Raw genomic sequence first — 25,469 nt, forward strand, 5'->3', positions numbered from 1 at the left:
TTCTGCTCTTTGACAGTGTAATCAAGGAAACAAAGATGAGTTTGACGTTTTTTGGAACAAGAATTGCGCGCAAATACGCGGGAACTATTTTTTTCAATTTTAAATAGCAGACTCATTATTATCAGCTTATATTTACTACAGGCCAGAAGAAGACATTTTTTCTCTACCAAAAACATGAAAGATCAAATAATAAGTCATATTATAAAACTAATAAAAATCTCACGTATATCTTTATGCCAGTGGTGTTGCAGTGGACAAAAAATTGTAATGACAGCATTGATTTTTAAAAGCTTTATTATGCTTAGTTGTTATGCCAACCATTGTTTGGTCAACAAAAGTTGACGACAAAGTGAAACATATGCTAAAGATTTGATTCTAAAGCACTCATTGATTCGTTTGTTTCCAAGTATTCCTTTATCGTATACAGCATTGTGGCACCCTTATAAAAGGTACATCATTGTACCATCGAAAATAAAAAAAAACCTTTTGAAAATAAAACAGATATAAAAACAATACCTTCATAGTTTCAACAAAATTATTTAAATTAAAATAAATGATCTATACAGTTTAATTGAATATCGATATTTTCAAGAAATGTATTACATACAGATGTACATAACATTGACAATTAAAAGTAGTGATTTAAGATACGACAGGAACTTACATGGGCATTGCCTGTCGTTCAATCCCTTTTAGATTTAAATGAAAATAAATTGTTGAAATTAAAGATCCAACTGATTCGTACCAGTACAATTGATAAGTTAACTGAACGGCAGGCAAACATACCGCTCTCGTAACTTTGTTTAATGTCTTTGGTTCTGTTTGTATCAGTGTTTGTTTTATGAGAAGAAGTTTTAAACATTTCATATTCATTCAATGGATTATATCAATTGTCCTTGATGTTCGTTAAACTTGTGTGTAAATTCGTCAGTCATCTGAGTCGCATGTGCATGTGGGTGTGCCCCTGGAGTTGTTGTTAACTTCAGTCTCTGGAACATATAACGAAAACCAGTTAGACAAGTCGATACAATCACCAAACTCAGCTATAATTGTATGTCATAATTTGCCAATTACGCAGACAAATCGTCTGTTTTGTAGCAATGTGCATTGTTACAGCGAGTAGTAAAAATCTGTAATATATCTTATTATTTTAATGTCCACGTAATTTTGTCTTACCTAACGTAACATTCCCACGAAACTGAGTTCATGCTTACTATCTCCGATCACCAATTTCTTAGTTTAAGTTTTTGGTGCAATGATCACGCGTATGACTATAAAAATAAGTTTATGTGCTAAAGTTCTTAAAATGCTATTTCCCTTGCAATAAGCATACACCTACCTGTATAGCAGTACACACACGTACCTGTATAAAAGATCCAGGTGTTCTCAATATCTGTACTACGGCCATACTGACCAGTATAAATATGGGCACTAGACCAAGTATAATACCAAATACGTGAGCTCCGTCAGGATACACATAACCTTCGGCTCCAGACAGCAGGTTGAAGTTTAGTCCTTGTAACACCAATAGAGCCTTAATGAAAAGAAGAATTAACCACATATAATCAATGCACATATTTATTAAAGGTTTATTGACAGAAAAAAAGTGAAAGCTTATTAAACGTTTGGTATCATTGTATACGTAATACTTTATTATTGATGCCGATCCTCGTGTATCAAATGGTTTGATAAAAGTCGAATAAAAAACCCACTGAGCTACATAACCACGCCGTAGTAGGTTCTGACAAGGAAGAAATAGGGACATGCGGGATGTTCAAACGTCATGTAGTTTTCAAGAATCATTTTGATATGCAACAACAAGAAATGTTTCGAGAAAGACAAAGTAGCTTTGGTAACCAAGTTAATCGTTTTGAAATTGTTGAAAACAAATACATGCGAACATAATGGAAAGTAACAGGTTGTTTATAAACATGAACCTATTTCTGGTAATAATATACATTACTACAATGTAAGAGAAGAGGCGTGAGCGTTTGCAAATTTAATCATGCAGAACAGTTTGAATAAAATTTGTATATATTTATTGGAGGAATATAATTATATTAAATGTCATGATGTATCTACAATATTTCTTACTTTAAGAACGATTGTATGATTCAAATAAAACAATGTTTACTATAATCTCTGTCATTGTTAAATACACACATAGCGTACATACTCTAGGGATAGGACATTACAGAACGGCTGTACCTACCAAACATAACGTAGGAGTTAGGTATCGCCATGATATTTTCAGCCATGGTCCAATCTTATAACCAAGCATGTATTCCATGGCATTGTAAAAATAGTCAGCTCCTTCAAAAACGTAATCAAATGAAAATAATTTTTTTCTTTGCTTTCATAAAAACCTGGTTTTCTGATTGCTATTTTTTATACCACAATAATTAATTTTCTCTTTGTTTCTGGCTTTCTGATTGGCATATTCATTTTTTTTTCATTCCACGATGAAAAAAAAAATCCGAGAATGGCATCGAAACCCGACGTTATCATGACGTCACAATAGAAACATTGACGTTGCGTATTGTTTGGAAAAAATAATCCCTTGTAAAAAATCAATGGAATCGTACGTGTAAACGTATTTCATTGTATAAAGTAGCCTGGGAAATTGATCATAAGCATTGAATTCACAATTTTTTAATTTCATCGGGTTATGAAATAAATTTTGCAAGAAACTTATCTTTCATTTTTCTTTTTTGAAAAACAAATCCGAGCATGGCGCGAAACTCGATGCAATATTGCCACGTCACAATATAGACATTGACGTTGCGTTTCGATTTAGAAAAAAAAGATTCCTTGAATATTCAATGGAATTATACATAAAACATCACAAATTTTATCAAAATTAATCACTGATGTCACTATATTTTTAATTCATCGGGTTATAAAAACAAATTGTACGGATTCGCACAGTTTGCAAGCAATTTGTTTTCACACCCTGATGGAATTAGAAATACTGACATCATTGCTTAAATCAGGACAAATTGCATTATATTTATGCTATTTCTGCTATATAGAGATGTTTCGACAATTCAGCCTACAGCTATATATCGACGCAACTACAATCAAGCCTATAACTATATATATATGTACCGACAATTCAGCCTACAGCTACATATAGATGTACCGACAATTCAGCCTACAGCTACATGCATGTATAGACATACCTACAATCCAGCCTACAGCTATATATAAACGTACCGACAATTTCAGCCTACAGCTATATATAGAGATACCGAGAATCCAGCCTACAGCTATATATAGACGTACCGACAATCCAGTCTACAACTATATATAGACGTGCCTACGACCCAGCCAATTCCGAATTTGCATATTACAGAGTTGTCTGCACTTGCGGGTAGGTATTGATTGTGACGTCATGTGTTTGCGAGCGTAACGTCATACTTTTCTGAGAAAACGACGGGAATTGCGCTCACAAAATAATGACGTTACAATTGATACCTACCCGCAAGGGAGCTAACTCTGTAATATGCAAAGACGGAATAGCTTCACTACTATATATATACGTCCCTACAATCAAGCATTGGTTGATCGGTGGTGTAGTGGTTAAGCCACTCGCCTTTTACCTAGGCGGCCGGGGTTCGATCCCCGGCACGGACGTGAAAAGGTTAGGGGTCATCTGGCCGATCACGCGGGTTTTCTCCGGGCACTCCGGTTTCCTCCCACACTAAGATCCCTCGCGCGCTCACATCCGGGCCATCGAGAGTGATTTGCAAAAGTTATATAACTTGTTTCGTAATTGATGTAAAATAAATAAATTATATATCTATATAATCAAGCATTCATCTATACATCTAAGTCCCTAAAACTTAGCCTATAGCTACATATAGACGTACCAACAATCCTTACTATAGCTGTATGTAGACATACCTACAATCCCACCTATACCTATACAGATGTAACTACAATCCATCCTACACCTATATATAGACGTACCAACAATCCAACCAATAGCTATGGCCTCCCACATCAGCTGCCATACGAGGAGCATCCCACTGGCGCCGTAATAATCGACGAGGTTGAACACGTAGATCCCTCCCTGTAATAAAACCATCAACTCATGGGCGGAACAATTATGTGAAGAGGGTGTTTTAAATGGTGATAAATATCAAGCTTTGGAAAAAAACTAAACACATTCCAAATAGCTAAGGAATTGCTTTATTTTACTGGTCATTTGAATTAATGTCAAAAAAGATAAAGAAGCTAAAAAGCTTTTATCAGCTTTTGTTTTGTCTTAGAAAAGAAGTATTTGTAACTTAAAAGATAATTATTATCATGGAACACATATTATAATTCTGTATTTTAAACCTTTAATCTTCCAATACAACAATAGAAAATAGTAATACTTTCAATAATCCCAACTTACTTTAGTGAGGAAGACAAAGCCGAGTAGGTAGGATACTACAGAATATACGCCATAGACTAACAGTTTTCCTTTGGTTGTTCTTAGTCTGCTGGGGAAGAGATCTACTAGTGGAGTAATCAACGACTCTATTCCAACTACCTGTTATAATAAAAAAACCAGTGCAAACACATGCCGACCTAACTATAAACTAAATACAAATTAATGATTAAAGATTTGATTGTGATAAAAACAAGGGATTTCCATTAGGCAACATAATCATGTTATCGATCAGGCGATCATTTTAATAAGTTTTCTCTTCACAATAAATCGAACCTGTAAAAACTGAACGAACGGTCAATGGAACGTACATGTACGCAAGCCCGAAAGAAAGAAAACAATAAATACCGAACGATCAAGAGTCCAAACGAACAACCCTCCCCCCCCAAAAAAAAAACCCCGAACGAACGAATAACATTATTATATACACAATGTATCTAGTTGTGCACGTGTTTCAACGTGTCCTTCCTTCCATCCGCCTATTAATCTGTCTGTACACACGTCCTTACAGACAGAACACAGTGCATACTTCCAAATATGAAGCAAAGTAAAGTTAGACAGTTATTTGTTATTCGATATCATAAAGATCTGTGCTTTAAACATTTACTTGCAAACTCCGAAAAATTATAGTTATTCCAAGGAATTGAACAAAAAAATGATTAGGCCTATATTTGATTTCGCTGTATCTGTCAAAACAGGTGACGCATGAATAACGAATAACTGTCTAAGTTTACTTAACCCGGCCAGAAGTAAAGTTAGACAGTTATTTGTTATTCGAATAACGAATAACGAATAACTGTCCAACTTTACTTTGCTCAGATATGATTTTATAAACTCAGACAGACATATAATCTGTAGACAATTACCGACAAACTTTCTGTCGATTTAGCTACCAACTGGGTGTACACAATGCCCATACTTGTGGTTTAGTTAATGTTGTCACTTAAACGTTTTTTAGGTTAAAAAGATTGTTCAAATTACATTTTGATAAAACTGATGCAATAAAATCATCTGAATGGATCACTACCTGCCGTGTCTCTGGACTTTCAAATTTCAAACTTTATTATTAGTCTCTTTACAAAATACACTCTGACGAGAAACATATTTTTAAAAGATACTATATCTATAAATGAAATCTCAACATTTTGTGCGATTTATGTGAATTGAAGACGTCACATTCGCATAAACAAGTTCTGTATATTTTATGTGGTTATTAACACATAAAACTGCGCGCCTCAGTGGCAGCCAGATCTAACAGCATTCGAACAACGATGTGTAAACGTGAAAGCACAACTTTATTCAAATTTTTTGTTCTTATGTAGTCTCGTAAATGCATTCTTTACCCTTGGGTAACACTAACTAGTAAGTTAAGTTAAATCATGGTCAAAACTCGAGATAATCTTGGCGACCGGTCGCGATCGTATTTAACTTTAATGATCAAATTGCCATTTTCATGAGCCAATATATCTGCCATTTTGTATGATATGAATCTTGAAACACAAATTTATAAATATCGTTTCATAGTATGACCATTAAACACCAAATTGTAAATGCGCTGAGATCTCGTGAAAATCAAAAGCCTTTCTTGCCTTAATGCTTTATGCACGGGCATTTGGCTCTATAGACATTTTTCTCTTCATATATATATATATATATAGATATATGTACTGTAATACTGTGTCAAGGTCTATAACTCGGCCGGCCATATAACACTACCCATTTTCAGAAAAAGTATGGTTATTAACAAACTGTATAGGATATGACAATAGGAATACTTTAAATCGATAACCAGATAATTTATCTGATTTGGTGTATGATACAATATCTATCATACCATATAAATATCACTAGTTATCCAGAGCTCTAAAGGGTAGCTCATAAAGCACTGCATGTCAACACTTCAGTGTCATAAGTTATGTAGTAAAAATGAAACTTACGGGTATGTTAGTTTATATCTATATACCATCCATTTGCTCAATACAGCCCTTTTAAATTTCCGATTGAAAAATTGGTGTCTCTAGCCGCCATGTTAGTATGTGTTTAGTACATTCTTTCCTCGGCGTTGATTGGCTCTCGAAAATTGATTAACCATTACAGCCCTAGCGTGTTTATCGGAGGACACCACAATGTCCGACCAGTTGAAATATGTTTGTTTTCCGGTGTTTCTGGATACCTAATGACATTTAACTAAGGCATGATTCATATTGAAATCATATATCAAATTTGTGCGATAAATTGAATCCGACGTCCGATTGCAGTAAATTCCCATTGTCTGTATATTTTATATGGTTTGTTAATAATCATACTGTTTCAGTGGCAATTTGGTAAGTGTTCAAACAACGATGTTGACACAGTATGACATATCAAAGAGAAAAATGTCTATGTAGTCTAGAGACAATTGCGCATTCTTTACCCTTGGGTAACACTAACTAGTAAGTTAAGTTAAATCATGGTCAAAACTCGAGATAATCTTGGCGACCGGTCGCGATCGTATTTAACTTTAATGATCAAATTGCCATTTTCATGAGCCAATATATCTGCCATTTTGTATGATATGAATCTTGAAACACAAATTTATAAATATCGTTTCATAGTATGACCATTAAACACCAAATTGTAAATGCGCTGAGATCTCGTGAAAATCAAAAGCCTTTCTTGCCTTAATGCTTTATGCACGGGCATTTGGCTCTATAGACATTTTTCTCTTCATATATATATATATATATATATAGATATATGTACTGTAATACTGTGTCAAGGTCTATAACTCGGCCGGCCATATAACACTACCCATTTTCAGAAAAAGTATGGTTATTAACAAACTGTATAGGATATGACAATAGGAATACTTTAAATCGATAACCAGATAATTTATCTGATTTGGTGTATGATACAATATCTATCATACCATATAAATATCACTAGTTATCCAGAGCTCTAAAGGGTAGCTCATAAAGCACTGCATGTCAACACTTCAGTGTCATAAGTTATGTAGTAAAAATGAAACTTACGGGTATGTTAGTTTATATCTATATACCATCCATTTGCTCAATACAGCCCTTTTAAATTTCCGATTGAAAAATTGGTGTCTCTAGCCGCCATGTTAGTATGTGTTTAGTACATTCTTTCCTCGGCGTTGATTGGCTCTCGAAAATTGATTAACCATTACAGCCCTAGCGTGTTTATCGGAGGACACCACAATGTCCGACCAGTTGAAATATGTTTGTTTTCCGGTGTTTCTGGATACCTAATGACATTTATAAGGCATGATTCATATTGTATCATATATCAAATTAAAGATAAATTATCCGACTGCCGATTGAGTGTATTCCCATTGTCACATCTTATATGGTTTGTTAATAATCATACTGTTTCTTAATATGGTAGTGTTAGACCTTGACACAGTATGACATATAGAGAGAAAAATGTCTATAGAGACAAATGCCTGTGATTTATGTATGCTTAGATGACAGCAGATGTGAATATGTCACTTTATTATTACTGATACCAATGTTAAAATGTAAAATAAAATAGCAGACCACCACTTAGCTTCATTGTCGGACCGTGTGTATTTATTCTACTGCACTGAGGACGCAAATATCATTATTTTTGGCAGTACATATCCCGCTGAAATAAATTTTGAACTCTTATTTGGCTTTGGAAAATTAAACTTATGCATTGTAAATATTGCAATTCTCAAAATGTTGGTAACTTTTGGTGGTGAATAACATATTAAAAGCTCTTCTTGTTTCATGAATATGAAACTTACGACACATATAACTTGAACTATGTTGTGCTCTTGGGGCAAAATATCGACTAATTTGACCATTGTGATCTTGAATGCATGTCAAGGTCATTCGATTGTAAGAATATAAATGTATACCATAAATGATAAATACCTCAGCTGATGTTTTAAAGGAATTGTCTAAATGTAAAATGATATTTAAGCATATTATTCAACATTTTACTGCTGTGACCTTCAAGAGGGATAATGGTCATATATTAAAAGCTTATTATGACATTTGTCTGCCATGCTGCAGACGTTATCGAAAGTCTATGCGGCTATCGGTCTTTGATGTAAAGATGTTCTTCAACAATTGTACTGCTGTAGCATATGTGACTTGTATGACCTTAACTGTAATTTTTTTTTATCTTAATTCATACAGGCACACATGTATGTCATATGTGTTTTAAATATGAAATCTGTATGATCGAGTTTAATGACGTAGAAAAGTCAAAAAGTTTTTGCATAAAACTGCTGTAGACATCTGTCCATGCCATGTCTATGAAAACTTCATGCATGTATTGAAGGAGCTGAAACATTTTTTGAGGTAAAACAACAAAATCGCCGTTTTCAGCTCACCTGAGCTTATGTCATGGCGCGGCGTCCGTCGTCCGTCCGTCCGTCAACATTTCTTTTAAATCGCTACTAGTCATAGAGTTCTGCATGGATTGTAACCAAATTTGGCCACAGACATACATGGCGGAAGGGGAACAGAAATTGTATAAATTTTGGCTCTGACCCCCGGGGGGCAGGAGGGGCGGGGCCCCATAGGGGAAATAAAGGTAAATCCTATAAATCGCTACTTGTCCAAGAGTTCTGCATGGATTGTAACCAAATATGGCCAGAAAGATCCTTGGGGGAAGGGGAACAGAATTTGTATAAATTTTGGCTCTGACCCCCCGGGGGCTTGAGGGGCGGGGCCCAATAGGGGAAATAGAGGTAAATCCTATAAATCGCTACTTGTCCTAGAGTTCTGCATGGATTGTGACCAAAATTGGCCAGAAATATCCTTGGGGGAAGGGGAACAGAACATGTATAAATTTTGGCTCTGACCCCCCGGGGGCCGGAGGGGCGGGCCCAATTTGGGAAATAGAGGTAAATCCTATAAATCGCTACTTGTCCTAGAGTTCTGTATGGATTGTTACCAAATTTGGCCAGAAAGATCCTTTGGGGAAGGGGAACAGAACTTGTATAAATTTTGGCCCTGACCCCCCCCCCCCCCGGGCGCAGGAAAGGCGGGGCCCAATATGGGAAATAGAGGTAAATCTTATAAATCGCTACTTGTCCTAGAGATCTGTATGAATTGTAACCAAATTTGGTAGAAATATCCTTGGGGGAAGGGGGGCAGAACTTGTATAAATTTTGGCTCTGACCCCCGGGGGCGGGAGGGAGGGCCCAATATGGGAAATAGAGGTAAATCCTATAAATCGCTACTTGTCCTAAAGTTCTGCATGGATTGTAACCAAATTTGACCACATACATTCTTGGGAAAGGGGAATAGAGTTTGTATAAATTTTGCTCTGACACCCGGGGGTAGGAGAGGCAGGGCCCAATAGGGGATATAGAGGTAAATCTTATAAACTGCTACTTGTCCTAGAGTTCTGCATGGATTTTAACCAAATTTAGCCTAGAAACATCCTTGGGGTTAACAGAATTCGTATATATTTTGGATTTTACCCCCTGGAGCAGAAAGAGTGTGGTCCAATAGGGGAATTAGAGGTAAATATTCAAATGCCTTCAGAAAAGAAACAATGAACCTGAATTCAGAACATTCCTAGGCATTACAAACCAGGTGAGTGATACAGGCCCTCTGGGGCTCTTGTTTCAAAGTGCTATATCCCCCATTTCAAATGAAATATCTCTGAGAGCATGCTTTTTCATATCCAACTTTCAAAACTTTTCTGTGAATAATTTTGTTTTTGATCTTTGTTTGACCCCGCAGCGAACTCTTGACCTTGACATAATCTCTGATAACAGGTAATGAGAAAAACACGCGCTATGTCATGATCTACCTGAATAATTAAAAAGAGACGACGTACAGGATACGGTTATGAAGTTATGAACGCTTAAACTTCGTTAGAAAAGTAGTTTTTACGTTTGTGACCTTGACCTTGAACGCTATCGTGAAAAAATCGAACGTACGTTTCAAGAACTCGTCTACGTACATATCATGTCCAACGTTGAACATCGTACCTTGTTCCGTTCGTAAGAAAAAGTTTTTAAGAAGTTTTTGTGGAAATAAATAAGAATAATAATAATAACAAAAAACCAGAACAAAAACAATAGAGATTTCCATCCTAAGTGGAAACCCCTAAAAAGGCGAGCAATTTGCACATTAAACGGATAATTTGCAGAAACTCGCCAAATTTGACAGAAGTTACATTTAGGAACTCTGCTTGAGTATTCGTAGCGCATTTTAAGCACACCTGTTACAAATCTAGATCCTGATACTAAAAGCCACAACAAAGAAGCACTGGAAAAAGTAAGTGAAGCAGTGAGGAAAACATTACTTATGATTAATCGATTTCTGATTATGAATATCAATAATTACGTATAACATAAAACAGTTTCAATAGGATTCATTCTAATGCACTCACTTGAGTTCCAAAGCCAACCACGAAGAGCATGAGAAAGAACAGACTAGACCAGAGCGGAGCTGCTGGAAGTTGGGTGACAGCTTTAGGGTAGGTGATGAAGGCAAGTCCAGGGCCTAATAGTAGAGTCAATTATATCTACATTACACTCGGATGAAACAGAGTAAAATAATGATTAATATGAGACAGTATCAATATTCTATCCTTTTGAATTGGATATATTTCGAACTTAGAGATAGAAAGAACTAATAATTAAGAATCTCTACTATCACTTTCTATCAAGCAAATCTAATGTTTAATCCTATCAGTACTGTTCGTTCGTACATAACCTGCATCAGCTACAGCTGAAATAGGTAATCCTTGGTTTTTGGCCATGAATCCCAGGATTGAAAACACTGCGAACCCTCCATATAAACTGGTGAGGCTGTTGATGGCCGTAATGAAGAAGCAGTCCCTACAGTAGAATAATATAATCTTAAATGGGTCTATCAAGAGGACAGGGATATATCTCAACCCGAGTGAAAGATTTTGGCTGTCAACTCGAGGCTTGCCGAGGGTTGGTGGTCAAAATCTTTCACGAGAGTTGAGATATCCCTGTCCACTTGGCAGATCCATGTTAAAAACTTTTCTCCCATGCTTAATAGGAAAAATCCGAAATTCTCGTTGCTTTCCAGGCTTTTTTCGCGCCATTGTCACAGGAACGTCGTTATACGTCAAAATTGATGACGTGATCGACAATGCACGACACGTCTACGCCGCATGTATTGATGACGTCACGTTATTGTCTAGCGCGTGTGAGCTGTCTTACACCCCCTTGTGTAAGATAGAGTTATCTTTTCCCTAGCAACAACCGCGGGATATTCTGTGAAGCATGGGAGAAAGCAATATCATCGATAACAACTATAAAATATATATATCATTCAGATATGTCTTTAGATTAATGTCAGTTTTAAACCCAGCTTCATATTTGATGAAACGTAACTAATCAATTTTCAAATCAGTTTTATGATACTGTAAACCAACATGTGTATGCAAGTAACTAAAATCCGCGTATTTTGCATATAATAAACATCCGTAAACTTACGGTAAAAATGAATTTAAAAAACAAGAAGAAAAAAAAAATAGAAATTTATGTAAATAAAGAAAGGATTCCATAGAAAATAAATGATTAAATGATTCACTGCAAGTGAACTCGAGTGTTTTAACAGTAAACCACTGAAATTAAACAAGCCGTTGGGCAGTCAAAATTAAATCGCTACATATAAATTGATTTACAATTATATCCATTAATCTTCTATATACCCCCGTCATAAAAGACTGGTATCGATAATTACAAAACTACATAAATTATGCATAAAAATAAGAAAAAAATCCACATTAGTTTCAGCTAGAATATATTTACCTGTAGAAGTTGTTGTGCACTTTGTTATAAGAACCCACCATCGGCATTGCTCCGAAAGTTAAACCTAGCGAAAATAGGATTTGGGTCCCGGCGTCAATCCACACCTGATGAAATATCAAACAAATGATACTTGTTCAGAATCTCGTTTCTTAATATCAAATGCATGACTTTGATGTTATTTTTTAAGAATACAAACTTCATTAGTGTAAACCATTCTCCCCTCCAACGGCAGTTCATACCTACCACATATTTAGAAAATGCCATGTATATATATTCAATTTTCAGTATGCGAACATTTATATCTAAATTTGTTGATTTTCATTAAGTTTTCTTACTTGATAGTTTTTAAGATGGATGAAGTTTGGTTCAAAGTAAAACTTTATGCCTTCTTTTGCTCCGTCGAGAGTGACACCACGAATGAGGAGGATCGTCAGTATGACGTAGGGAAAGAGTGACGTCACGTACATGATCTACAATAATAAATAGTACATTACTAGCATGCAATGAACAAGAATGGTGTTGGAAAAAAATCAACTTAGCAGCTGACTTTAACTTCAGCTAGCTAGCATAGCAATGTCAGTTTTCCCAATGATCGAATAAGTCAAGCAGCAAGTGCTTCGTACAAATGTTTTTTTTATTTAAAGTGAATAGTCGGGCAAAGAAAACCAGTCTAAATGCGTTCATTGGCCTTCCAAAAGTTCTCACATATTAATACGACGGTCAAGTTCTGCTTAGTTTCCCAGTTCTGACCATTAAAGTAAAGAAAAGTTGAAAGCATCGAAAGCGAGGCTGCGTGGGAATGTAACCACGGACAGAGTGAGCCGGGAGGACGTTTTAGAATTTCCATACTTTAAATTAATTTCTTCGTACGCAGACAGATTTTGACGAGAGATTTTATTTTTCCATTTCATAAGAAGTTATACTGGATACATTCACACCATTTTTACCGACTTTAGCCATCTTTGCCCGACTGTTCACTTTAAATGTGTAGGAGTATAATTGTCATATGAAATCAACACAAGCTTAAGTTATCACATCAACCGCCATTTTGTCACGACGAATTCCAATCCTGACGTCATATAATTGTTTATCAAACGTCAGATGATAACGTCACAATGAATTTCCAGCCAATGGAAATCGACCCAGGTTATATTGCTAGTTAAATATGCAAAAATATCACATGAACAGAGTCACTGGATAAGGGGTTGATTATTTGATAAAGCTCATTATTTTACATTAATATTTCATTCCGTCGTTTATTCCTGTCCGGATGTTTCAGATGACTATATAAAATGATACCTTTCCTGTAATTCTGATTCCCCTGCAGACACACAGGTACACTAGTATCCACACAAACAGAGAGCATATCACCAGTTCCTTAACCATTCCACCGGGCGAGTCCATTCCGTCAGACATCTGAAGGGTACGGTATCTACAAAAAGATATCAAATAAAGCGACTAAATAACACCTTTTCTGGAGTCGGTTTTATAATGTGATTGTTCATAGTGACTGCCAATACTGTTTGTGCTGTAGCTTTATAACTTTCATTTATCAAAAGCTTTCGTACACTAGCATCATTGGTCGAGTATCGAAATATCGAATATTTGTTTCAATTCCTTGTGTTGCTCCTGTGATTTGCGGAAAAAACCAACGATGTCACATGGATGCTTCATAGCATCTCAAAGAACAAATAAAACAAATGCTTTTAAGAAAACACACACAAAAACAAAAACACAAAAAAACGCGAAGGATTTCAATTTGAAATATTCAAGAGGAAACAAGCAATGTTTCTGAAACTTAGAAACCGTAACAAAAGCTACGTGGTCCTAGTCTTTATTCTGGTTTTAAACGATTTTAACACTTTTAATAGATTTAGAGTTCTACAATTAAAATGTGTGTCTGTTGTCATATATCCCACTTCTGCAGATAGCATATATTGCATCTTATAGTAGTCCATCCTCAATACTCCAGGTGTTACTATATCTGACGTTATATCCACCCCTGGAATCAAAGTAAAACTAAAGACAGCTCTGAGGAAAAAACCTGAACCAATCACAGTCCTGCAAAGATTTCTATTGAAGATTACAGATAGAGCGATGCACAACTTCAAAAGCACAACCACAGAGTACCGTTATACGGCTCTTTTAATGTATCGAGGAAGATATCGGTAGTAGTTTGATAAGATGAATATGCCTGTCGTATAACGTCAAATATTAACGCTGAAAAAAATGATATGTTGATAGTACTCTATGCCTACTGTCTTACCTCCAAAATTCTACGGTGGAATCTATGGTATTGTTGATTGTTGAGTTAGTAGTTACTTCTGTTACGCACCTAAAGATAAAAGCGTTCTGGAAATCAAATGATATACACGTGGAACAAGGATTTATTTGTGAGACTTATAAATCCTTGACGTGGAGAAATGTAAAATGTTATAATAACGGTGATGTTGTCACATAAAACAGCAATGCACAGTCTTAACGGCGGAGAGATCGTATACTTAAAAATAGACAAGTTTTAGAATCCATTCGAAATAATTATTTCCATACTGAGATTTCCTTTCCTTAGTTATTCATGTCATATGTACTATAACTGGGAAAAATGACATGATTTTTGTTCTTCAGTTATTTAATGAATACCATAAGTGTTGATGAGTTAAGCTGTGAAAATCATTTGGACAAACATGTAATATTCGTTATAGGCATAATTGCAAAACAATATATATGCATCGTAATAGTTCTCGTGCTTTACATTTCACTTTGTAACTACTGATCTTACTGTTAAAATGTGGAATGGAATGATATATTGCAACCTGGCTTATTAGTTTGACCGAGAGTAGTATTTGTACTGTAAATATCAGGAGTTTTGGCAGTTTTATTGAACTCTTAACCGACTTTGTAAAATTATAATCTATGCATTGTAAGTATTGTAATTTTCAAATGATATTTAGGTCTACATTGCAGTAAAGGGAGTCAAACATTGTAACCAAGAAATCCCCAATTCACATTTGAGTGTTATTAAAACTGGAAAATGACCTTTTAGATATGTTTCTACATAAACACTTTACATGGAGTATTATACAATATGTTTCTAAAACATAATGATAATAATTTCTAAAGCCTATTTTATCATAATGTACAATGTTTCTTTCGACATTCTAAAAGAAAAACAAAACCTGGTCGTTTGGTTCCACCTGTCATACCACATACGATATGTTATAATATGAACATACACAGGAGTATTCCATTCGTTATCACAGGTAGACCAGGGTAGCTCTGACCTCAGACTCATGACAAAGTAAAAGGCACTCCATATCAGAACCATGACGTAATAGATGTTTAGTATGAATGTGATCACCATGGCAGCCACACCTAATCCTGAAATGTGAATGATAATCTTTTCACCAATCCACGACAGAAGAAGATTGGAGTAGTAGTGAAATAGGAATATGTGTTTTAAAGTTATGATGCTACCTCTTATTTATGACTTTTGTACTATATTTACAAATAGTAATAAAGACAGAATGATACCGAATGATCTATGAATTGGCATTGGTACATAGCCTTATCTATTGAGACGAATAGAACTAATATCACCAAATATAATACTATCAAGTATATATAGAACTATGTCCCTATTTATTCGGGGAAACACATTAAATAGAAAAGGATCGATATAAAGAGTAAGAGTCTTTCTTAATCAGGGAGTTACCTCCCCTTACCCTCAAAAGATGTTTCATGTGTCAGGAGAAGACTTAGATAGGCTATGCCTGATGTCTAATCATACTGACATAAGACCATTTATATGTTAATAAAAATATTTGGAAATTGAACTGTACAGGAGACTGGCAAGACTTATTATATATTTAATATAACATGAATATTTACCTTTAAATATTGGGCATATATTCCATACTTCAAATCCAGCTTTTTGCATGTACTGTCCTAATCCGATTTCCATGATATACATCGGTAATCCGACCAGAACCAGAAATACAAGATAGGGAACCAGAAAAGCACCTGTTACATTACAAAATGAATGACTTTTAATGAGAGAAATACGCTCACTCTTTGTGTGCCGCATGTTAACAAATTACTTCATTGACTGAGTGTAACGCATTAAGTTTGATACTTCAATTTCAACACATGATCATTTCAATACAATTGAAAAGGGATCGAACAACAGACAAGATCTATGCATAAGTTCTCTCCCGAGAAACAATATAATTGTAGATTTGTAGATGTCCAGGTTGAATTCAATGTGTAATAAATGATCATATTTATGAGTTCAGATGCAAAATTTCGGTGATAGCACCTTAAACATGATTACAGTGTAGCTAACAATTAAGTTTTGCTTCGTTTTCCATAACATAGTATTTCAGCTATAATGAATTTCCATATCAATATTCATAATTAATTCAAAACCAAATGATATGCTTGTAGGATTTTAATATCTTCTTCGCGCTAAATGCTCTGAACTTATATAAACAACATCAGTACGTTCAAGTATACCAGAGTGGATGTGTGCATCTGCAGGATTCTATTTTGCTATGGACAAGACCCTTATATGTGTAAATTATACCTTTGGTAACATGTCGTCCATCAAACTGTCACAGAGGTGGTAAATATTATATAAATTTATCCCATAACTATGCTTGTTTCGCATTGTATGGTGGTAAGTTTCCTTAAATATGGAAGTGAAACAAATTATCACCACAGTACAAATATAAAATTAAAGTTACGGGATAAATAAGTTCCCCAACGCGTGAATGTTATTAACCATGTTTATCTAAAATCCCGTTACTTTATTTTCATTTTTTTAAAAGACACTCTCTAAAGCGGTGGGGCCGCGGTGGCCGAGTGGTTAACCTGTCTCGACGGATGACCACAAGCCCTTCACCTATGGGTTGCGAGTTCGAATCCCATGAGGGGCAGTTGCCAGGTACTGGCCGCTGGTCGATGGTTTTTCTCCTGGTACTCCGGCTTTCCTCCACCAACAAACCTGGCACGTCCTTAAATGACCCTGGCTGTTAATAGGACGTTAAACTAATCAAATCAAAAAACTCTAAAGCTCGTGTCTTTTCAAAATTTGAAAATTAACAACGAGAATTTGATAAACATGATAAACAAGATTCACTTGTTGGCTAATTTCTATGTATATACTTAATATTAGATAGCATGAGCCGATGTAGAGTATACGTGTTTAAATTCATGTTACAATACCCTGAATTTAGGTATTAAGAACTCGATGTGATAAGTCGTCATGTTTATGAATTTTAGAGTTATGTAAGTTATATGTGGAACATGTCATACTGCTAAGACTGCATGATCATACATACACAAAATGTGAGCTAATGAAACCCCGATATACTATCAAATACATTGGTTTGCTTTTCGAGTGACAGTGTACTATGTACTTTACAATTAACACACTATTAGCAAAATATCTGATGATCTACGTGCGTATATACAAAACAATAAAACGACATAATCTATTGAGGATTATTACATTAATATATCATCTATACAATCATAATCAATTAGTAGAAAACATAAATAAATAAATAAAAATGCTACCTCCACCATTCTTGTAGCACAGATAAGGAAACCTCCAAATATTTCCGGTACCGACCGCCCCACTGATGGCACACATCAAGAACTCAGTTTTTCTGGCCCATTGGTCCCGGTCGGTGGTGACATCTGATTTCTTGATCTGTTTCCCCATTTTCATTAAGATTGGCGTTCCCCGTGAATTTGTAGTCATATTCCACAAACACAAACTCTTTCTACAGAAGGAATTCGTCGTGTTGTGCTGAGCTGTTCTTTCTGTCTAGTAGATAATTGCACAGTTAAATTGTCTCATAATTATTTCGAAAGGGCAAACCGCGAAACAGGGCAACTAGGTAATAACTCAACCAAATTGTTGACAATGAACATTTGTATAAATGGTGTATATGTATGGAAAATTTTCAAATGTATCAATATATTTCGAACCATGGTTAGTTGTAGTATCAGAGGAGCCACTTTTCTCTCTTTGTGTTAGGTTTGGAGAGTATATACGTTTGAATGTACTAAATCAAATCTACTTTACATATCTATAATTACTATTACTTTAATAGGTTAACAACATTTGTTTACTATTTGTCATCTGGCTTTGCTCTGACGCCACCATACTTTGCTTTCAACAATAGGCATGTATTATTTTAGGAGACATTAGGAAGTTAGATCTTCAATATGAACCGTTTGTTGCCATATACAACCCTCTTATTATTGATTTATTTTGTTCTAATTTAGGTTGGTAAATCAGGTTATGAGCGACTTTAAAGATAAAAACAGATTAAGTCGTGTACTTGAGTTAGAGAAGAACGTTGATGGGGTCGATTGAAGGCTCACGATACATGAATATATAACTGAGACTGTTAGCCTATAATTACCTTGTTATTTAACAATAATAACACAGTTAGTTGATTAGTTTGACAAAGTGAGAGAGATCATTTCTGCAAGATTACAGATTGATGTTTATATACATGTGGATAAGGATAACGTCGTATCGTTACGATTCGACGGTATCTGACGTAAAGTATGTATCCCTCAACGGACACTCTTTACATTAAGGCAAGGAAATCAACAGCGATTTTTAAATATTTAATGCCAAACTGAATTTGGCACACTCCAAAACATTAATGACGAAAATTGTGTTAAAATACTGAAATATTAAAACATGTGTATACTATTGATCAGACAACCTTTGTACATAGTTCGTATTTCATTATTGCTATCGTTTTGTATACAAATTATAATTACCTTCTATCCACAGTTTTGGCAACGATAAAAACCTTTTGTTGGAAACTTCTTGAGACAATCACAGCTCAGAGTAAAAATATGTACTATTTGTAATAAAATAATAAAATTGTAGATCGTTTATTTATACTCTAGTATCAAATATCATCTTCCGGATACACATGGGTTTCTCACGTGTTCGTTATGTATAACGTTCTTGCATAACATAACATATACATCAAGCCCGTACGATATGTCAGGCACATGAGGGAATTTTAAATAATCACCTGACGTGTTAAATAAGTGAGATATTTAAGTGGTGGGATAAAATGACATATGCTGTTGTACTCGTAACGCTTACATGAGTGAATTAGAAATACATTATAATACATATACATGCATATGTAACTGTAAACGTGCGTGTTTTTCACGCTATGCTCCATCCATTATATACATATATATATATGATTTGTGTGAATTCTTTTCGCGCTGTCCAGAACATTTTATGACGCAAATATCAAGATATGCACTTTTTATTGTTTTCATGCTTGAATATTTATGTGGATATTTAATGAAAGTAAAATTAGCGGAAAAAAGTCCACTCCGCTTATAATTATACTTTTACAAATATAAACAATGGCCCTACAGTGATACCAGACGATATCAAAATATACATAAATATCGACCAGGTCGCGTACTTTTTATTATCTATGTCTATTAAAGTCATCAAACTCTAAAGTAGTCTGCGTGTGAATTATAATCTCGGCTGATAGATAAACTTGTTATGGTAATCACGTTCCACACAACACTGATTTCCACATGGATGTAACAAAGACTTTGTTTAAGGATCTTCTTCTTGTTTCGTGACTGTGCTGCATGTAGGGCGTTAGAATTGTACCTGCTGCCCCTATTTTGTGATGGTACCAACTTTAGTCCTATTATGTTCTCTTCTGCCCATGTGGCTTTGTTTGTCCAAAAGACCCCGTAGACACCTCACTTTTGGCCTTCAGCTGAGCGCATTTCCCTGTGAAGAAGGCTCTGGATTCTGTCAAATGGGCGAGACACAAGCTAGTCTATAAAAGTGATATTTTGTACTCCCGCTTAGCAATGAGCATAAAAGGAGTTGGGCGACTGGTTTGCCCTTCTCAGCCTAATGTGACCGTGTGGGATGTGCATGTTCGGTGTCTTCGACGACATGCCTCAATGAGACATAACAAAACACTTAAGAACGGGAATAGTTTCACTATTATTAGACACAACCCGAATATACCGCATATTTATCAATTCAGTAGTAAACATATCCAAGATACAAGTTCAAATCAAGGAATAAATAAATTACGTTCACAACGTGACCATTTTATCCTACATTCATCAGTAAAACCAGGAAAGAAATAAGGAATTGGAACTTCGAGAGGAGGCCACACAGTAAACTAACTGACCATCGGGGGAATCATCGGTACCTACCCAATATTGACAGTCTTCCGATAAGTGTTCTGGGCCCAATCTTTATTGTATATAAAATAGTATAAAAAATCATACAAAGCTATATAGACAGTTTAGAAACGAGGAAAACGTGAGATTTTTTCAAGAAGGTTCGGATAAACTCGTAAACTGGTCGATAAGCATAGTCGGAAACACATGCACTTGTCACCGCTTTATCGTTTAGGACAAGCAAGAAGATAAGACGGTTACTCAATTTCCAAATTGTAAGTGCTATATTTGGACAAGACATATAAATAAACAGGCGGCCTTCAAATAATATTTTTTAAACTTTTGACTTTGACGAAATGATAGCTTATGGAAAATATAGGTAACCAGTATTCGAAAACATAAACAAAAAGAAAAGAAAACAACAGCAAACTTTTAAAGCATTTAGAAAAGCAACAATATCGTGCTCATTATTAGTTTATTGTTACTGATATACAGGTCATAATGAATGCGTAAAAACAATACAATACTATGAGAATGCAAAATTCACATCCAATAACACAATGATTCAAAATACAGCAAAGTATACCTATGAATATCATTTGTTCAAATCTTTGTCTTTTTTTTTGCAAAATATGACAGCAATTTCAAAACGCAGAATCATTTCAGTCTATTCAATTGTGACCTTATAATGAAGATATCTAAGCAAGATGTACAAAAGGATGAATTGTTTTTTCCCAAACATCCACAAATAACACTTTAAATATGTGTCATTATTGGTCGAAAATATTGATATTTTCTGTAGTAATATTTGTGTCGGATCGTCTGTGTAGGTTAATAAGAAAGCATGCAAAGTAATGTATTTTACAATAACTAATGTAGAACTGTGAAATTAGCCTGTTTTGTTTCCCGGTTAGGTGGTTTTTATTTCATTTATTCCACTTGATCTTATTTGATTGGTGCACTTTCTTTCACAGAAATGACTTTGAATCAAATATCTTTATATATTAATCTTTTATAAACAGTAAATCTTCTGACTATATAAAGAAATCCTGTGGTGTTCAAAACGATCAAATTAACGGTTAATAACCATCTACCATAAAGCATTAAATAACAAAATGTCACAAAGCAAACAAACTAAACATTCATATGAACATAATATTATTATTAACATATTATCTGCCGATTTGGTGCCACTTGCACCATTTCTACGCTGATTGGTCTATAGCGCCCCTTGATTCTGACAGGCGCTTGTCCGGGTCACTGTGATGGCATGTCGACTGCCTTTCCTGCAAAGCGATAAATCCATGATTTAAAATAGTTTCTAAAATATTATCTTAGTATAGTTAATACTATCCTCGATTCTCCAAGGGTTCCGATCACTTACGACCTCTACAACCCTGGACTATCTCATAGTAAAACTGAAGGCAGCCCAGAGGAAAAAATCTGAACCAATCACAGGCCAGCAAAAATTTCCTTTGAAAACTATAATGAGAGCGACGCCCTACTTCAAAGTCAAACAGTCATCCACAATGTACCTTATACGTCTCGTTTGACGTGCATCAAAGGACTTAATTACTGTTCTGTTATGTTGCTTCCATTTTTACTGAGATAGTCCAGTCGTGTAGAGATCGTGTATTTAAATCGTAAGAATCGTATCAAACATATATAATTAATGATGAAAAGTCACACCATATATGTAGCTGCACAAATATACAGTAAACTAGTGTAGTTTTGTGGGACATATTTTCGTGTAATTTTACGTAGGATCTCGAACGCGAATCTAAAGTTAGATATTAACGTAATTTGTCAGTCCGAATACTTGATCGAAAATTTATTTATTTGGGAATATGCTGCAAATAAGAATGAACTAAAGTGGTTAACAGTGTGACAATATTTGATAATTTATAACAAGAAATAAACCTTTCATTTAAAGTCATTTATCACTATGTAGACACACTCAATAGGAACAAATGGTACTTAAGTATGTGTAAGTGAAGGTCATCATGTAGGTTTGTTGTAATAGAAGGTAATGGTACAAGTAAAAAGGTGAAGTAGGTGGGAAACGTAGACTAAAACTTATCTAAGGGTTCGAGGTCCAACTGTAGTTCCGAGAACAGGAAATTGTGTAAGTCAACCTAGCACGTACTACATAACGACGTTTAAATAAATATTTGGTCAGTTCAATAAAATGATCGAGCATTCACACATACTGTATCGCGGCAACCGGATGTCGCACATACTAAATGTAATACATGTATGTTCGATAGTCTAATTTCGCTAGTTCGAACCTAGTGAAATTTAACTAGATTTATTTTCTGCGTTTAAATTCGCGTCAATTAACCCTATTATTCGCAAAATTAAATAGTAAGTGAAACTAATTAAGTTGATTTGACAGTATACGTTGTATTACACTAACATAATTTCAACCCTAGTGTTATTACTTTCACTTACTCGGCTTATATTCAAATGACTAGGTGGACTTTAAATAACTTACATGCAGGCGGCCACCTTCAGCATACACATATTGTCATACATGACTCCATCGGACCCACAGACTGGGCGGTAATGAACAGTACGTATGGAACATGCTCTCCTCATCCGACATCCCTTCTTGAAACTAGATAGCTTCCTCCTTGAATGACGATCACCTTTTCGTCCAATTCTTTTATTTAATCGACCCGTTCTCCTTCTAATTTTGTTCATCCGTCTGGCATGGCGATGCAATAAGGCATCTATGTTTGGAATGTTAGTATCGTCGACAACTCTGATGTCCCTTGCACTGGAAAGCTGATTTTCGTGGTGGGTTCTCTCTTTTTGGTGCTGTTTTGTTACTGGTCTATCTCCCCTCTGAGCTATATCGGATCGTTCTTCGGTATCCTGGGCTGCGATGTTGTTGAAAGGTTTGTGTACTCGTGGTCTTCTCATGCGAGAGTTATGTCGGCTCTGTTCGGCGACATATTGTTGGTACCATGGCTGGTGGGCCGGCCTTGGCGGACTGCCTAGAGAGTGCGGGATATTTGGTGCTGGTACAACCGCAGACCTGGAGAGTGCGGTTCTGTCTGTTGAAATGTGTTCTCTCTGTTGAAAGTCTCTTCGATATGGCATACGCACAGCTGATGCCACTGTAATGTAAAAGAAACGAATATATATAATTTTTTCACTCCACACCATATTGTACACAAAAAATAAGGAAATTTCTATAAACAGCTATCAGGTCATTTATTTCTATAAATAGTTTATACCTGAAAGGGCACTGTAATATAATTGATCGAACTATGGCTACAAATTATATCACTTCAAATTGCTACACGTTCCCCTTTAAACCTTGTAAAACAAATTTTAAATCCCGGCAAAAAGTAATTATGCTCACATTATGCATGGAAGTATTCAATTTCTTACAGACTTTAATCTTTAATCGATAACCTAAAACTGACGCTGCTTTCAATACATTACATACATAAACGTATTTAACAGCAACCCGTACCGCCAGTTCAGTTTTCACTCATAGAGTTATATACTTGAGAACACAATTCTGCTATGTTTACAAATAATGAACTAGAACACAAGAAGTATACCATCTATTCTGAAATACTGTTTGTATATCTCTTGTTTATTTATTCAGCGAGTTGGGGCACCTAGTAATCCATATACACACATACGTAGGTGAGGTGGACTCCACGTATACAACAATGGGTCACTTTACATACTTAGGACAAAGGCTGAAAAGAACCCTTTATCTGCACGCATCAACCTAGACATCATGGTGTGGAGCGTATAGAAGTATCCCGTGGTGTATAAGTCTGAGTAGATATTAGTAAATAGTAAACAAGTATGGAGACATAAATATGTTCACTATCCTATTTCTTAACTAATCTAGAGAACGTTTAAAACTAATACAGTTTGATAGCGGATTAATTCATGAAAATCTCGGTTTCTATTCAGATTAATTAAAATCATCGTGCATGCGGTATAAAATGAAAACCAATTAATACACCCAAGATTAGAAATATTGAATTAATCCGCAGACATACTACTTCAACGAAGATACATATCAAAACATTATGACATTATGCATGCATAGATAAATATATACCAAGTATATCCTATCAAAGTGATTTGTAAGAAATGGACCAGAAAGTTAGCAGTGATGTGGCACTTACCTGTACAGAGAACCAGCAGGTAGGCGGACACCTTCCGCCAAAGAGCTTCCATGTTGATATTGTGGTGTATGGGAAGTACAGGGGATATATACCCGAGAGCCGGTGGCCTGGTGTAGTATCTGGGACACGAGGTCAGTGAAGTTTGCTTGTTCTAGTATATTCTACCTATTTATAACGTACTGTATTTTCCTTATAAAATCAAACAAGTTACCTGCACTTCCGATATATTTCCGTTTATAAGTGGAAGTTTTTTTAAACTAGTTCACATGATATTTTCGGAATTTTGACAAAGATCTGATAAAATTTCTATTCTAAGTCAGAGGGATCATTGTAGTAAGTCAGGTAAACAAACGCTACGACAGTGCCTGGTCAGTTTTTAGATATCAGTTAGCGGACAAATCTGATTGGCCATGCTTCAATGGGACTGTTGAATCTTTCAAAGCATATCGATTTTATTTGGTTTTCGTAAAACTCGTTTCGACTGCTTTCCCTTTCACTTTTACTGTTCCTTATACAGGTAATTCCCTCTGACTCTCAGTAACTTTTACTGATTAAAAAAAAATGTATTTAATTTCTACCCCCAACCCAATTTTGGTACATTGTGGACATAAACAAATGACAAATACATCAAAAAACTAATCTACTGCAATATAAATACACCTTCATACAGGCGAACATACACACAGAATCAACACCAACTTATATGCTACTATCATCATGAAACAGTCAAATCAAGTCAACACATTGTCATATCTATACCTCATTACCTTAAAAGACGTGTTTTGTAACAATGGCGTTTTGAATGTAAAGATCAATTTACGACAGTTTCACATTGAAATTGTCTATATCGCAAATATTTTTACATCATATAATCATAGAA

The 25,469-nt window shown here is 35.3% G+C and overlaps 2 protein-coding genes across 4 annotated transcripts; both read right to left on the reverse strand.

The window, feature by feature from the left end:
• Positions 1 to 276: 276 nt before the first annotated feature.
• Positions 277 to 19,259, reverse strand: LOC138315177 (sodium- and chloride-dependent GABA transporter 2-like). 3 transcript variants are annotated; one of them, XM_069255988.1, is made up of 15 exons: positions 19,023 to 19,256; positions 17,796 to 18,044; positions 16,107 to 16,238; positions 15,452 to 15,596; positions 14,485 to 14,553; positions 13,518 to 13,650; positions 12,554 to 12,688; positions 12,219 to 12,322; positions 11,146 to 11,270; positions 10,820 to 10,932; positions 4,403 to 4,540; positions 3,973 to 4,075; positions 2,213 to 2,313; positions 1,364 to 1,534; positions 277 to 989 (listed from the first exon to the last, which is right to left on the reverse strand). In XM_069255988.1, exons 2-15 carry the CDS (start codon positions 17,980 to 17,982, stop codon positions 882 to 884), a joined length of 1,764 nt encoding a protein of 587 aa, XP_069112089.1. In that variant the 5' UTR covers positions 17,983 to 18,044; positions 19,023 to 19,256; the 3' UTR covers positions 277 to 881. The 3 variants fall into 3 exon arrangements, with proteins under 3 accessions (XP_069112089.1, XP_069112088.1, XP_069112090.1); XM_069255987.1 differs by having other exon boundaries at positions 17,796 to 18,048; positions 19,023 to 19,255; XM_069255989.1 differs by lacking the exon at positions 10,820 to 10,932 and having other exon boundaries at positions 11,141 to 11,270; positions 17,796 to 18,048; positions 19,023 to 19,259.
• A 1,628-nt stretch (positions 19,260 to 20,887) lies between these two features.
• LOC138315180 (uncharacterized) lies at positions 20,888 to 24,897 on the reverse strand. The gene is made up of 3 exons (XM_069255992.1): positions 24,590 to 24,897; positions 22,924 to 23,551; positions 20,888 to 21,715 (listed from the first exon to the last, which is right to left on the reverse strand). Exons 1-3 carry the CDS (start codon positions 24,639 to 24,641, stop codon positions 21,649 to 21,651), a joined length of 747 nt encoding a protein of 248 aa, XP_069112093.1. The 5' UTR covers positions 24,642 to 24,897; the 3' UTR covers positions 20,888 to 21,648.
• Positions 24,898 to 25,469: the final 572 nt, after the last annotated feature.

This window comes from Argopecten irradians, chromosome 2 (genome assembly GCF_041381155.1).
Source record: "Argopecten irradians isolate NY chromosome 2, Ai_NY, whole genome shotgun sequence".
In the NCBI taxonomy this organism is placed as follows: Eukaryota; Metazoa; Mollusca; class Bivalvia; order Pectinida; family Pectinidae; genus Argopecten; species Argopecten irradians.